At 40.6% G+C, this 15,823-nt stretch overlaps 1 protein-coding gene across 1 annotated transcript; it reads right to left on the minus strand.

Annotated features, from left to right (window-relative positions):
* Positions 1-86: 86 nt before the first annotated feature.
* LOC106600935 (homeobox protein Dlx4a) lies at positions 87-14,891 on the minus strand. The gene is made up of 3 exons (XM_014192728.3): positions 14,299-14,891; positions 10,664-10,860; positions 87-2,259 (listed from the first exon to the last, which is right to left on the minus strand). Exons 1-3 carry the CDS (start codon positions 14,633-14,635, stop codon positions 2,008-2,010), a joined length of 786 nt encoding a protein of 261 aa, XP_014048203.1. The 5' UTR covers positions 14,636-14,891; the 3' UTR covers positions 87-2,007.
* Between the last annotated feature and the right edge of the window lie 932 nt (positions 14,892-15,823).

The raw sequence follows: 15,823 nt of genomic DNA on the forward strand, positions 1-15,823 counted from the left end.
GATGCCGCAGGCTCTTTGATGTCTTGACCAATCAGATTCACGGAAATAACACGCCGCACCGGCTGGACAAAGATCAAGGCGCGCGCTTCACTTTCCTCTGGTATTTATTTAGCAAGCATGATAACACAATACTTTCGACAGACACAAGCAAAGGCTATTACATAAATGTAGCAGCCTATACACCTAAACATTAGCGATCTTACATGCTGTATTGCGTGGAGGCGAGACAATATCTCAGTCTGATCAACTATAGGCTACTAACAACAGCGGCAGCATAGTCTAGCCTTCTATGCGCCCTGTCCTTCTGGCCAGAGTAAATTAAGCTGTAACGTTGTGTATGCTTATTTTTAACCCATTTGTTTGTGAGAAAATCAGAATGGATCAAATTTGGTTTATATTTAAACTTGGGCTGACTAGGCAATTTAGGATTTTTCTGTCAAATTATTAACTGGAATTAATCAATAAACACAATAGCTGACAGACTGTGAGTAAATGTTTATTAGGCCTACAGTTGCATAGGGTATGCAAATCAGCATCAGGGAAGCTCAGCCTTGTGTGTTTTATTGTCCAATCATGTTGCTTTCTCTGTGTACGTGTATAGGCACCCCCCTAGTCCTTTAAAATATAATTCAGATATGAACAAGTACAAAGTTGCTGCAGTTTGACTGGGTTTTCATCCTCCGCAAAGCCAGGACTTTTTCCATATTTTTTAAAAATTTTAACCCATGTGACCTGATTAGAAAAACTCTGGTCCCATCACAGCCCATATTAAACATTTTTTTTACAAGAGATGAATCATGTCCTACCGCATAAGGCATTGCACTTACGTGGTTAGGTTACCAGATCAAGAAAAACTACCGGCCCCATAATTGTTTTTTTTTCGCCACACCACTCTGGACCTGTGGTGCCACCTCTGTGCTCAATAGTTAGTCCTATACTTTAAAAAAAATCACCACAGTTGGTTCACACTCGAGCGCTGTCATGTCTTTTGCCTCTCGTTTTTCAGCTATTTGTCTCGGACTGCTGATAGGCTACAATTAGCTTACACCTGCAAGTCATTTGGACTAATGACGATTCCGTTGCCTTGTAGAGCCGCAACAGCCGATGGACTCTCCTTGTCCTTTTCCTATTAGTTCCTTTGCACTTTCAGTTTTGGAGAGGGATATTTTGTTGCCTGCAAATTGCTGGTAATTATACTGTTGGAATGAAAGCTTTATATAACAAACTACGTCCCAAATTACCTTTAATTGACATGGCCATTTTATAAAATCATTGTCAATGTTAAAATAGTACCCTCTATTGCTTTTCCAGATGTTTTAGGGTAAAATACTTGACCCTTTCTTATGTGATATGTTAGTTTCATTATTGCGCCGTAGAAGTCCATTTTTTTTTACACTTTTGGCATATTTTGATATGTACTTTAATAATAATAATAATAATAGGCTACTACTAATAATAATAATAATATTAATAATAGTAATAATTATAAACTCATGCCTAACCGAAATGATGGCTCTGCATCAAATATTTAAATCACAGATGTGTGTATGTGTGATTTAAATATTTGATGCAAAGACATCATTTCGGTTAGGCATGAGTTTATAATTATTACTTATCAGGTGAAATGTAAACGTTTGAATTTAACTTAAATTGCTTTGTAACTCATGGGGACGGGGTTAGGCATTGTCATGCTCAAACTAATTTAGTAAAAATAGATATTATTGCAGTGCATAGTTGACCACTGAGGATTTATTTGGAACTGAACTGCATACAAAATACAGATCCACATAGGCCTCCAAGCAAAATCCATGTAGTCATATGTCCAAGAAATTGTAAGGCAAAACCTCGGATGAAATCCAAACAAAAGACCTTTAAACGGCCATTTCAAAAATGAAAAGTCTCTAATGTGATAGTTGGGGCTCGGAGCTATATTTAAAAGGGATAGGCTACGCGGTTCATGTACAAGAGGAGAGCGTGTAGAATTTCATCCCATTGTCCCATATCCTATCACATCATTTGAGTTCTCGGCGTAGATTCCTGGTGATGGCTTGGGTACCAGTGTCCGAAATTGTTCATGTATCCACCGGAGTGCGCAGGCGTCCCCTTATTTGCCATGGAAACGTCCCAAAGTGGCGGCATCCCCGGGGAACACGGAGATCCGGATGACCCAGGGTGCAGGTGTTCTCCCTCCGGTCCGCCCGTGCCATGCTTCATGATCTTCTTGTACTTGGAGCGTTTGTTCTGGAACCATATCTTAACCTGCAACAATAAATACAATTTAGCATATTAAGCCTGCAATTAGGCTATTATTATAATCGTTATCATCATTGATAAGCTATTATTATTATTACTATTAGTCTACTCAGTACTCACTATAATAATAATTATAATTCATTATAATATCCATGGCCTCATTGTTGTTATTGTCAATATAATTGTTTTTGGATATTATTGTTATGCACCTTTGCATGTTGCCAGCATGCGGGCAAATTGAGCATTACATTATTAAAATGATAACTGTAGGCTATATGACTGCATTGTTAGCGCCAAGGAATAATACAAATATTTTCCATCTGAGAACAATATGTTGGACTAAAAACAGAACATTCACAAGAAAGACAAAATAAAGCTGGTGGGTGGGTTCAGGTTGCCAGGATAATTAATTGTAAACCCCACTACAGACCACTCAAGCAATACGTTTGGCATTCCTTTATTGCAGGCTTTTCCCCATTATACGAACAATACAGGGAATTTACAGAGATATTTTGATATGGAGAGAGCCTGTTGAGACATTTATGTAACCGCAACACCCACAGCGTGGTAAAAGCAGCTCTAGTAAAATCTAATTATGAATTACAATTGATTGTGGAGATGAGTGGAAAACGCGGCTCAGATAGCCCACATTTCACAAAGGCTCGTAAATGAACCAAAATAAGAGATCTGCCCAAGAGTGTCACCCCAAACACGCTGATGACAGAATTATTGTTGTTGTGATGTCTTGAATTAATTACATTTACAGTTCATTCGGAAAGTATTCAGGCCCCATCCCTTTTCCACATGTTGTTACTTTACAGCCTTATTCTAAAATTGATTCAATTGTTTTTTTTCCTCGTCAATCTATACACAACACCCCATAATCATTTGGAAAAGGCACACACCTGTCTATATAAGGTCCCACAGTTGACAGTGCATGTCAGAGCAAAAACCAAGCCATGAGGTCGAAGTAATTGTCAGTAGAGCTCTGAGACAGGATTGTGTCGAGGTACAGATCTGGGGAAGGGTACCAAAAAATGTCTGCAGCATTGAAAGTCTCCAAGAACACAGTGGCCTCCATCAATGTTAAATGGAAGTTCGGAACCACCAAGACTCTTCCTAGAGCTGGCCGCATGGCCACACTGAGGAATCGGGGGAGAAGGGCCTTGGTCAGGGAGGTGACCAAGAACCCGACGGTCACTCTGACAGAGCTCCAGAGCTCCTCTGTGGAGATGGGAGACCCTTCCAGAAGGACAACCATCTCTGCAGCACTCCACCAATCAGGCCTTTATGGTAGAGTGGCCAGATGGAAGCCACTCCTTTGTAAAAGGCACATGACAGCCTGCTTGTCAAAAGTTTGTCAAAAGGCACCTAAAGACTCTCAGACCATGATCAACAAGATTCTCTGGTCTGATTAAACCAAGATTAAACTCTTTGGCCTGAATGCCAAGCGTCACATCTGGAGAAAACCTGGCAACACCACCAGCATGGAGGTGGCAGCATCATGCTATGGGGATGTTTTTCAGCGGCAGGGACTGGGAGACTAGTCAGGATCAAGGGAAACATGAACAGAGCAAAGTACAGAGAGATCCTTGATGAAATCCTGCTCCAGAGTGCTCAGGACCTCAGACTGGGGCGAAGGGTCACCTTCCAACAGGACAACGACCCTAAGCACACAGGAGTGGCTTCGGGGCAAGTCTCTGAATGTCCTTGAGTGGCCCAGCCAGAGCCTGGACTTAAACCTGATCGAAAATCTCTGGAGAGACCTGAAAATAGCTGTGCAGCAACGCTCCCCATCCAACCTGACAGACCTTGAGAGGATCTGCCGAGAAGAATGGGAGAAACTCCCCAAATAGAGGTGTGCCAAGCTTGTAGCGTCATACCCAAGAAGACTCGAGGCTGTAATCACTGCCAAAGGTGCTTCAACAAAGTACTGAGTAAAGGGTCTGAATACTTATGAAAATGTGATATTTGGAATACATTTGCAAAATTTCTAAAAACCTGTTTTTGCTTTGTCATTATGGGGTACTGTGTGTAGATTGATGAGAGGGGAAAAAACAATTGAATCCATTTTAGAATAAGGCTCTAACGTAACAAAATGTCAAGGGGTCTGAATACTTTCCAAATGCACTATATATTAAGGGGGACCTGCAGGCTTTACTAATTTTCAGAGATGGGACCAAGTCACTATTATACGAGTCACAAGCAAGTCTCAAGTCATAATGTTTGAGTCCGAAGTCAAGTCCCAAGTAAAACGTGGTTAAGACTTGAGTCAAGTCCAAGTCGTGCATTCTAAGACCAAATCAAGTCGAGATGAGTCACAAGTTTTCACGTCAAGTCTCAAGTCAAGTAAAAAATATATATACATGCAACAACTTGTTCAACTACAAATCTTTGTCTATTTATTGAGGCTACCAGACAGCTCTTTTCATTATTTTGTCTACAACATATTTTTATTAGCCTTAGTAATTGTAAAATATGGGCCTTGTAGCTGTGGTAAGGGCATGAAATCAGCTGACGGCAAGGCAGGTTGACGTGCTCAGAGTGTAGATTTATTAGGTCTTGGTGATCCAATGGTGAAAGCGCCATATCATATAAAATATACAAGTAGATTTACCAAATATAGACAGGCAATAGCCCAAAAGAAATAGCCTCTGTAGCAGGCTTAACCTGTCCTGTCTGAATAGACACCCCTTGAGAAACAAATCAAATCTGTCTAACAGGAGTTCAAACAGGTAGGCCTACATAATATAAACACTTAGCCCCCAGGACCATACAATTAGCCTACCCAATTGACAAGAGGCTGAATGTATCTCGAGGGGGAAAGCATCCGAGTGAGCAAAACAGCACCCCTCTGTCTCTCTACATGTAGGCCATCTATCTGAAGCTCTCTGGTCCAAACGAGTATGACATTGTTGCCACCCCTAGCATTGAAGGCAAGGGAAGCCAGTGAGCATCTGGCCTCCCTTGACAAAAAAAATATTAACAAATTTGCCAATCAGCTAAACTGAGCGAGGTCAACTATGAATGGTACTGGCGGACCAAAAAAAAGTGTCAAGGGAAGCCAGCTATCAAATCCCATTGAGAGCATATGTCATTGACAGAAAAACTTGAATTGTTGTGTTGTTGTCCTCCAGTGGCCAGCTAGCTAAAATTGTCCCTTTCCTAAATTAGCTATGGATGGAGATATGGATTTGGACTTGTGGTTTTACTTAATTCTCCGTACTGGCCAATGATTATAACGGCGATTCTGATCTGACCATTAATTCATACATTGTTGTGCCCCTGGCCTGAGAGGATGGAAGTTCAATATGTAGCTAGGCTAATGTTAACTAGCTAACTTTGCCCATGAATGGATGTTAGGCTAGTGAGCATGCATTTTAGCCCGATACCCTAGGACAATAGACCGTTCCCTCAACATGAAAGAGAGGAGGATGGCATTGACATTTCTTTACAAGTAGGGTGAGTCAACATGTTTTTCTAGTTGGGGTGTTGGCTTCCCCAGTGATTGCTGGGGTTCCCAACTGCCTGCTGGCCTGATTTCAATCCTCTCTTCCTACAATTTCACGTTTGCACTGCACCCGATCCTATAGCTGTACATCAAATCATCAATCTGTTCGCTTGCGCACCTTGCCTGTGTTGATTGACAGTTTTCTGGTCCAATCAGAGTGCCGAGTGTGCGTTTCACTAGCCAATCTTTTGCAGTTTTTTTTTTGCAAGGGCGATGCTGCGGCTATTTTCTCTGGTTACATGTAGCGTAATCCACATAGAATCTGTGCCACAGAATTAGTTACAAAACATTACAAAACATGTCCAGATAATTTCAAGTCATCAGTCTCAAGTCAAAGTCTAGTCCCGAGTCTTGAGGCTCCAAGTCCAAGTCAAGTCTCAAGTTATTTTATTTTCTTTCAAGTCGAGTCTCAAGCCATCAAATTTGTGACTCAAGTCAGACTCGACTCCAAGTCATGTGACTCGAGTAGTCCAAGTCATGTAACTGGAGTCCACAACTCTGCTAACTTTTATGTTGTTTTCTCTGCCTTTAGCCTGCACATGCACAGTTCTGATGAACATGAAAAGTATTAGGGCCATGGTGAGTAACCAACATCTTTCACTCCCCTAAACTCCCATAGGCCTAAACATAATAATGTGGGCACACCTAGAAGTGTTAAAATGGGTATATTAATAATAATTGTGTATCACATTCAATGCCTGCAAGGGAATTAACAGTTCATGGAGATGTAACAAAAACCAAGTCTCACATAAATCATTTTCAATGACAGAATGCTGATATTGTCTTTCAAGTTTTAATGTCACATGCACAAGTACAGTGAAACGCCTTTCTTGCAAACTCAAAACCCAACAATGGAATAATCAATAATAATGTAATACTAGAAGGGAAAAAAACAAGAAATAAGAAGACATATGAAATATGTCCTCATAACTTCGCAGGTTGGGGATCTACAACTACATCTAAGACCTCCAAAAACACTGATTTTCAAAAGGGGGACATCCTTAAATCAGCTGTTGAAACTATAAAAGTGATTTCCCACCCGTTTTGTTAAAAAGCTGAAGGATGGGGCTGGAGAAATGCAACCACTATCAAATTCATAGACAGTGCAATGGGCGCAAGGATTGACCATCCATGATATCAACATTTTAACCATGTTCTGAGGCTAAATAGTGTTGGTTTACATTTACTTTGTTTACAACCATTGGAGTAAAGCAAGCTCATATTTTGGGTTCTTATGGGGTATGACTGTTTAACTAAGTTCATGAAGCATTTATGAGTTATATTCTTCAAGAATCAATAGGTACATATCATTAATTTATAAATCCAAAAGTGATATAGCGACTGCTGATTATCCCTTTAATGCCGAATTGGATTGAACTTTAATTATGAATGAATTTCACCCTAACGTCAATCAACAGCATGCTAATGTAAGTCGCTGTTCCTATAATAATTGGAAGTATTGGTTTTAGATTTGAACAGCAACACTCAGCTGACAAGGGCTTTCAGTCTGAAATGTTTGGTAACTAGGTAGTTCAAGAAATCACGGCAGAAAATCCTGTCCCACATATCCAACTAAATCTCAGTGTATGTACCGTACAACTTGGGGAAACCACTCTCCTTAGTTAAATGTGTGGTGACTGGCGAGCGGTGGTCAGTGTTTCTGGTGCAAAAAGGTCTATGCATAATCTGCCAGGTGGTTGCTGCTCATAGAAGGCCAGAAGACATGAGTGATTCCAACAAAGCAATGTTCGATCCCAATTATCTATACTTAGCTCCCTTATCAATATGACCCTTATCAATATGACCCTTATCAATATGATTCTTATCAATATGACCTTATCAATATGATTCTTATCAATATGACCCTTATCAATATGATTCTTATCAATATGACCCTTATCAATATGACCTTACCAATAGCTCCCTAATCAATAACTCCTGCTTCCGCCCAGGAAACATAATATCAGAGAGGTTCCGAGAAGTGCTTCTTCATATTTATCATATACATACACTGAGTATACCAAACATTAGGAACACCTTCCTAATATTGAGTTGCCCTCCTTTTGCCCTCTGAACAGCCTCAATTTGTCGGGGCATGGACTCTACAAGGTGTCGAAAGCGTTCGACAGGGACGTTGGCCTATGTTGACTCCAATGCTTTCCTCAGTGTCAAGTTTGCTGTATGTCCTTTGGGTGGTGGCCCATTCTTGATACACAGAGCAGGTTTTCTTAATGTTTTGTGTACTCAGTGTATATAGGTGTCCTTTATATACTAGAAATATCATGTCTCTAAAGTACTAATTAATGCAACTTTCAGATGCATGTATACACAATAATCTCTCCAACTAGATTTGGAAAAGTATTGTTTTCAAGAAAAAAGTCCTGTCTTGATGTAATCTATATGTCGTTGAAACCGTAAAGTCAAGTGTCTGTGAATGGGAGGGTCACAATACTGTAGTTCTATATGTCTTTGAAACCGTAAAGTCAAGTGTCTGTGAATGGGAGGGTCACAATACTGTAGTTCTGTATGTCTTTGAAACCGTAAAGTCAAGTGTCTGTGAATGGGAGGGTCACAATACTGTAGTTCTGTATGTCTTTGAAACCGTAAAGTCAAGTGTCTGTGAATGGGAGGGTCACAATACTGTAGCTCTATATGTCTTTGAAACCGTAAAGTCAAGTGTCTGTGAATGGGAGGGTCACAATACTGTAGTTCTATATGTCAGTAAGCTCTATAGTTGAGGGTGATTTCATCCATTTAAGGATTGCACATTAAACCAATTAATGTAATAGCACATCTGGCATAACCCAGCAGAAATTAGCTCCACAAAAACAAAAAGCCACAGTGTAATGCCATCCACTTGAAAAGGCTCTGGAGGACATTAGTTATCTGACACCCTCATTTACAAAGATGTAGGCTGCTGATGTCATATGTAAAAAGGGCTCATCTTGCAAAAAGTTCCGTTGACGCTTTCTCAGATATCTGTCATGTAGCACTTACATGGGATTACTGAGGCCGTCCTCTCTTAGCGGCGCATCACGGCCTCTACAGGTTCAGAAGGGTCTCTTACCACTCATATCCGTCCATACGCCAAAAACTATCTTTACTCCAATTGATGTATAGCAGCATTGAGAGTACATATTCCCTTTGGATTCGCCATTATGTTTTTTTTTTTAAGCCCCCAGGCAAACGTAGTGAGGGAGATCTCTAGATTTAAAGAAATATAAAATGATTACCTGGCTGAAAGCAGTAAGCTCTCCCAAATAAAAAATGATGTATTCCTACCAAAGTCTGTACTTTCTCTGCAGTTATTTTTCTCTCGTTTTGGGAACCCCAAAACTTCCTGGGACTCACAATATTTATATAAAACGTGACGCGATAACTTGCTAAGCTCTCTTCCTTTATTCCTACTGACAGACAAAATGGCCGCGGTCGTTCCACCCCTCTCCCTTCTTCTTCCCTTGCCAGACAGACAGAGCTTGGTGAGAAGCAAGGAGTTAGTTACAAAAGGAACCCAGTGGCTGAGAGATTGAGGGCTTAATACTGAAGCAAGAGCTATATAGGCTAAAGGAGACCACTGAGCTTAAGCATTAAGCATTAAGCATCTCAGAGTACAGGAGTGCTGATCGAGAATCAGGTTTCCCCCTGTCCATAATCATATTTATTATGATCTAAAAGGCTAAATGTATCCTAGATCAGCACTCCTACTCTGAGACTCGAGGCCAGTAAGCCTAGACCTGGACTAAAACGCATGCTCAATTGAGAATCACCATTGAAACTGTTTTTTTTTTAGTCCAGGATTACACTTAACATGTGTCCAGGAAAGCGGCCTATAGTGAATACAGGCCCAGATGAGTAAGTAAGTAATAGTAGGAGATGGATAACACAGTAGTAAGACAAGTAGCGGTAATACAGGACGGTGATACACCCTGCTCTTCTGCTGCCTCGCCTCCCTGCCAACAGGGAACTGCCATTTCAGCTGAAGCCAAGGGCATTCATGTTGCATTCAAATATTCATGAAAGTGTGTGTGCCACACACGGATGAGGGGAAACAATATCAGTTACAGGCCGAGAGAGTAGGCTAACACCTCCATGAACATGGCAGGACATCACACTAATGCAAGTTAACGCCCCCGCACATTGACACATTGACTCTGTATCGGTACCCCCTGTATATAGCCCCGCTATAGTTATTTACTGCTGCTCTTTAATTATTTGTTATTCTTATCTCTTCATTTTTGGGGGGATTTTCTTGAAACTGCATTGTTGGTTAAGGGCTTGTAAGTAAGTATTTCACTGTTAAGGTCTACACCTGTTGTATTCAGCGCATGTGACAAATAAAAATGGATTTGATTTGACCTAGAAACCTAATGTTCCAGTGTTTTCTCCTATATGCTAAACAATAAAGCATCGAAAGAGTCAACACTTTAACTACTTTGAGTGGAAATTCTCAAAGCCTTAAATGTACATACCTCCATAGCATTAGGCACCAGTCTCATTTTTGATGAGACATTTGGCCTTAACAGTATCTAACCGGGCACTTATGCATATAGTGTTGTAGCCCGGATGCAAAGAGTAGGCGTGCCATTGAGAATGGGCACGCGCAGCATTTTGACTAAACTTCTCACCGCCTTGTGAGATGAGATGCTTACAAAAGAGGGACATTTTGCCCGACTCGAGTAAACAATAGGCTATAGGAATTGTTCACTTTGTGAACCCTTTGCGTAAGGTATTCCATTCGAACTATTGAGACCTATACAGACCACATTTAAAAAGAGACTTCCACCAAAATCGTTGTGTGTTGAAGAGCCTCTTGTAACAAACACCTTATTGAACAGTTATATCAGTTAAAAAGAACTGAAATAGACTATTAAAATGGGCCCAAAATACAGAAATATGTACCTGTGTTTGAGTTAGTCCCAATTTTGCCGCCAAATCGGCGCGCTCAGGTAGCGCGAGGTACTGGGTTTGCTGGAATCTCTGGTTGAGCGCCTGCAGTTGTAAGCTTGAGTAGATGGTCCGAGGTTTTCGGATCTTCTTCCCTTTTCCGTTCAGTCGAATTTCTCCGTTCTCGATCACTGTGGTCGGCTTCTCAAGCTCTTCAAAGGGATGAAGGAGAAAAAGTTGTATTTTATTTCACCAGGAAGTCCAATTGAGGTCAGAAATGTTGGAATAATAATAACAATATTAACAACAACACCATCAATAATAATAATAATAATAATAATAATGATCATCATAATAATCATTCATTTACTGAATAATACATGTTTAATTTAAGCCATTTAATTTGCCCTCAGAGGGCAAGAGCTTAACTTTTCTTTTCTACCTCATGTTGCAAAAGAGGTCATTGAGCATGAGGAATATAAAGACTGCATAGTGCTCCCCATTATCCCCATTGTTATGAAGATTGCACATACCAACTAGTGATTAGGGAAACAGCTGCGTTAGGCCCCAGTGGTTCTGGGGGGGGGGGGGGGGGGGGGGGGGGGGGGCAGTGCCCCTGTGACAACAATTTTGGACCCCCTTGTGGCCCCCCTAAATGTGGAGTATGAAATAATTTTTACATAACAAATTTTTGCTATCGTTATTTTTTTACATCCTTTATTAAACAGTGGCAACGATGATGATTATGAACATGGTCTTTTGACTGCTAATGCCTGCAATGCAGTGAAGAAAACGATATGACAACAATAACGTCTAATGTAACTGGCCCCAGCTTGCCCCCCCCCCCCCCAGTTGAAATGGCCTAGAACCGCGGCGTAAGATTTAGATTTGATTTGCTAAGTTGAACAATAATTGCAGAGAATTTCGGTAGGTGGTAGGTAGCCCAGCGGCTAAAGGAGTTGGACCTGTGGCCGAAAGACGGCCGGTTTGAATCCCGGGCCAGGCGCTGGAAAAAATGTTTCTGGCAAGTGGAGTGCTGCTGGGTTCACATCCTTAAGACATCCCCCTATTGTTAGGTGACTTGAGCCCTTGAACAAGGCCCTTAACCCCACAACATACAGGGGTGACCCGGTGCTCGTCTCAACTGTATGTGTGATTTGTGCTGTCTGGGGCAGTTGAGAATGAGAAGAAGACATATTTCTGTTGTTTGCTGTAACTAATGGGAAATAAAGTTGTATTTTATTGTTGAGTTAAATAAGTTGCATTGGAAATGTTGAATCTTGATTGTCCCTTTTCTATTCTAAGCCTGCCATTCAAATAGCAAATAATAAACAAACTCATAGGCCTTACATCATATGCTACTGCACAGCCAATTCTCCAGTGTTAAATCAAGATATAAGACTACCTAAACCATATAAACTGGAACAACCATTTCAGTAACCGGTGCAATAAGTCCAAGTTACAGATTTGATTAGTTTAGGAATGTTGTATTTATATTTCAGTAGGATAAAATTAATTAATCAATCAATGTACATGCAAAAACATAGATATTAAAACAAACTATTCTAAAAATCTACCTGCAATACAGCATGCTTGGAAATATTATACTGATGGTTGTGGTTTTGGTTTAACACTGGTTATTAACTCCAACACTTTTACACCAATGAGTGTTGATTTAACACCTGAATCAACACTAGAAATGTTACACTGAAAATCAACACTATAGGTAACACTGGCCAATTTGCTGTGTGACTATGCAGAAACTGTTCTTTTGTTTTGGTCCACCAGCTTCAAACAGCTGTAAAACTGTATTTTTTGTTATTGAAAATATATTCCAGTTTGACAACAGATGCCACTCCAGTGGGAGAAATCAATAGTTGAATATCACAGCCAATCACAACATTGGCGAGTAAGTAATACTGTGAAACACTATTATTCCACTATTCGCGACAGATATATTATGGACATTTTCTGAAATGACAATGCAAAAATAAATAAAAATCCTGTGTAGCACCTTTAAAACCACTAAAAGTAATATTGGCCTGCTAATAGCGTTCCAAAAATAATTGCAACATACAAATAAATGGTCATCATTGTTGATATAGCATTTGTTGCTATTGTTTCCGTTATTATTATTATTAGGCCATTATCTTGTTATTGGTAGGAATTAAACTCATAATTTCATGGTTATATTATCATAATAATAATAATAATAATAATACATTGTTCAGAACGAAGACCGGATTTTAATCAGAACTAAGAATAACATAATGAATTTGTTAATGCTCAAGAGGACTGCAATGTTTATATTATCTGGGGCCTTAAATACTTCTTGACTTTCCAACATGCCCAACACACGAAATGCCTGTAAGATAGCCACACAAACCCTTTCCTAATACGCGGGTGAAAAGTTTTACTTTTCAATGTCTGGAGAGAGTTGATAAACATGGCAATTGCCAACCGTGCAGTGGAGATGTCGCACGTCAGTCAACAATATATGGATGACGTTCCCTGCCGATTATAGCACAGGTTTTTGATGTTGTGTAAATATAAATAGGCTGCTAAACCCCTAAGCGAACTCACTCTCATCATAATTAAATTTTTGGGGGGAGAGGAGTAGGCCTATTGGTTAATATTCCTATCTGAATGTCTTCGAGCTTTTAGTCCCAAACAGCTTCACACTCCAAATAGGACTAGCCGTTTTAAACAATTTGATTTTAAGTATAAACCTAGAGACAGGGTTATTTTGATCATTGACAGTAGGCTACGTGGAATTAATGCTGTACGCATTTTGTTTAACGTTTTAATAAAAAATACGAGGTATAACGATGTGACTCTTTCGTGTAGTCCTATGCGGCTATCTGTATGCTAAAATATCAATGAAGTAATGTAGGATCACAGAAACAATAACGTCATCAAAGACAAATGGTTTTCAGATTACATGTTTTGTCTGGACCCTGTGCTTTGTGGGAGACCACAGGACAAAATGTTTAGTGGCTAGGTTTTTTCCTCCCATGTCGGCTGCATGTGACCTGTATCATCATCCAGAGTAGGCTAGGCTATTTACTGTGCTAATCAACCGACCTGTCTTGCGGCCCAATAATATAAATGCAAATTGGCCAGTTGTAGCCTAGCCTTAGGTCTAATCATCCGTCCTAATATCGGACTAGACTAATAATTACAATGGTGAAATAGGCTACATATAGCCCTAGGTATTGTGAAATCGTATGCAAATAGATTCTCATATCAATTTGAGACGAGAACAGTCCCTTGCTTTACCCATTCATACATCTCGAGGTTCAGTAGCCTGTCAACTATTGACCCTTAAAAATATGTATTATTATGCAAAAGTGCTCAGGTGTTATAGACTACATATGTGACATGGGAACATCCTATTTATTGATAACACCTTTAGGTCCGAGCACTGTTTGCGTAATGCTGCTTGCTATATGTTAGGAATTCCCTATATTTCATTAGTGGTTTATTTGCAGGCTTATGATAGGGTTTAGGTAGGCTATATAAGTGCCCGATTCTAATTTTAGAAGTCAATCGCGTTCGTATAGCCTTCGCCACTGTAACCACATTTTCAAAATGGCAACAAACATTGAACTAACTCCAAAATGTCAACACGGATGTTTTTAAAAACGTACCTGTTTCCTCTATTCTCGTGTGTCCCAGACCGTTGTTGTGGCTACTGTGCTGGTATGGCAGGTAGGCACTTGGGTGGTGTGCGCTTACCGTGCTGTGGTAAGGGTAAGCTAGCGGGCGGCCATAAGATGACGCGCTGGAAGAAAAGGGACTATCGTGCTGCGAGGGTCCGACGGGATGCAAGCCGTGCACTGGATAGTGGTTGTGGGACAAGCCGGGGGAGTGCTGCTGGTGGCCGGGATAGCCGTGTCCGAACTCCAGAAAGGCAGATTTGGAGGGATCAGAAGCAACCAGGCTGTCCGACAATGAACTCATAGTCATCATTGAGCGGGGGTCCATAAACTCGAGGCGCAGTTAAGGGCACCATAGAGTGCTACAGATGGGACCGATGCATATCCACTGAGTAGGCAAGTTATGCTGCCAAAAAAATTAAAAAAACTATACCTAGAGCACAAAGCGACGAGGTTATTTCCTAAATCCTTCCGTTTGTCTCCAAATTCTAAATTACGCAGTCCCTTTATTTTATCGTCTCTAAAAAGAGACCAGGAAAACCTGCACTGTTTCTCCGAACACTTTGTGCATATGGTTTAGACTTGTTGCTACCTCGCTTGGCATTCACAAGCGCGCCTGCTCATTGGTTGCGGTGGCTAATCATGTCATCCTGCCCCGAGGCCAAACCATATTTAACTTGATTAATACAAGCTACGTACGTGAAGTCGGTCTTCCAGTTTGGGCGGCAATGACATGTCATTGCGGCAGAATTTGGAAACAATTTATGCTAAATGAGAAGATAGGCCTACTGTAACAGATATTAACTAGGCTAATCTAATGTCAAGCATGTTTAGATTTTGTTATGTAGCCTTTTGGCGTTTGCAAAGACGGTCAACAAACTTGACAACTTGCCAGTGATGTTTTTACGTGAGGACAAATCTTTTGCGCACAAGTTAGGCCATAGGATAATCAATTATTATATATGTAAACAGGCCTAATTAATACGCGATACACATAGCTACATTACAAGACTATACATTAAATTTCCATCTGGCGCCAATGCGTGATTTAGCCTACGCATGACTAGACTCAAGGGAGGGCGCAGAAACCCAACACAGTGGCTATTATACTGTTGTAAATTTGAATTTATCAAAACGCTCAGACGCATCAAGATAAAACATAAAACACGCACACACATGCACACACACCCACACACACACGCACACCCCCACATTCTCCCAGCACCTGTATAACACACACTAATCATGTTTCCCTTTAAACAAAAATGCAACAAATGGGAAACTCTTCTTTAGGAGGTTGTACTTGGTGAGAGGATGAGTTGTAATTACTGATCGTTTCTAGAGAAGGAGGGGAGTCTGCCCATAGCTATCAATCTTGTCCGTGATGAAAGAAGACGTTCACATTCGACTGCAAACCATTACATAGTTGGTCATGTGTAATCTATGTCTGTAGGTTGCAGACAGATGGGTGACGATATATATCAACTTGAATGCACGCCGGCCGGAGCCCAGCGCA

This window comes from Salmo salar, chromosome 03 (genome assembly GCF_965601325.2).
Source record: "Salmo salar chromosome 03, fSalSal1, whole genome shotgun sequence".
NCBI classification, from domain to species: domain Eukaryota; kingdom Metazoa; phylum Chordata; class Actinopteri; order Salmoniformes; family Salmonidae; genus Salmo; species Salmo salar.

Coding starts and splice junctions, on each gene's coding strand:
- LOC106600935 (XM_014192728.3), bottom strand. CDS start 14,635: ATGGACCCCCGCTCAATGATGACTATGAGTTCATTGTCGGACAGCCTG. Junction 10,861..14,298: donor CACGAGAATAGAGGAAACAG/GTACGTTTTTAA, acceptor ATCCCTTTGAAG/AGCTTGAGAAGCCGACCACA. Junction 2,260..10,663: donor TGGGACTAACTCAAACACAG/GTACATATTTCT, acceptor TTATTGTTGCAG/GTTAAGATATGGTTCCAGAA.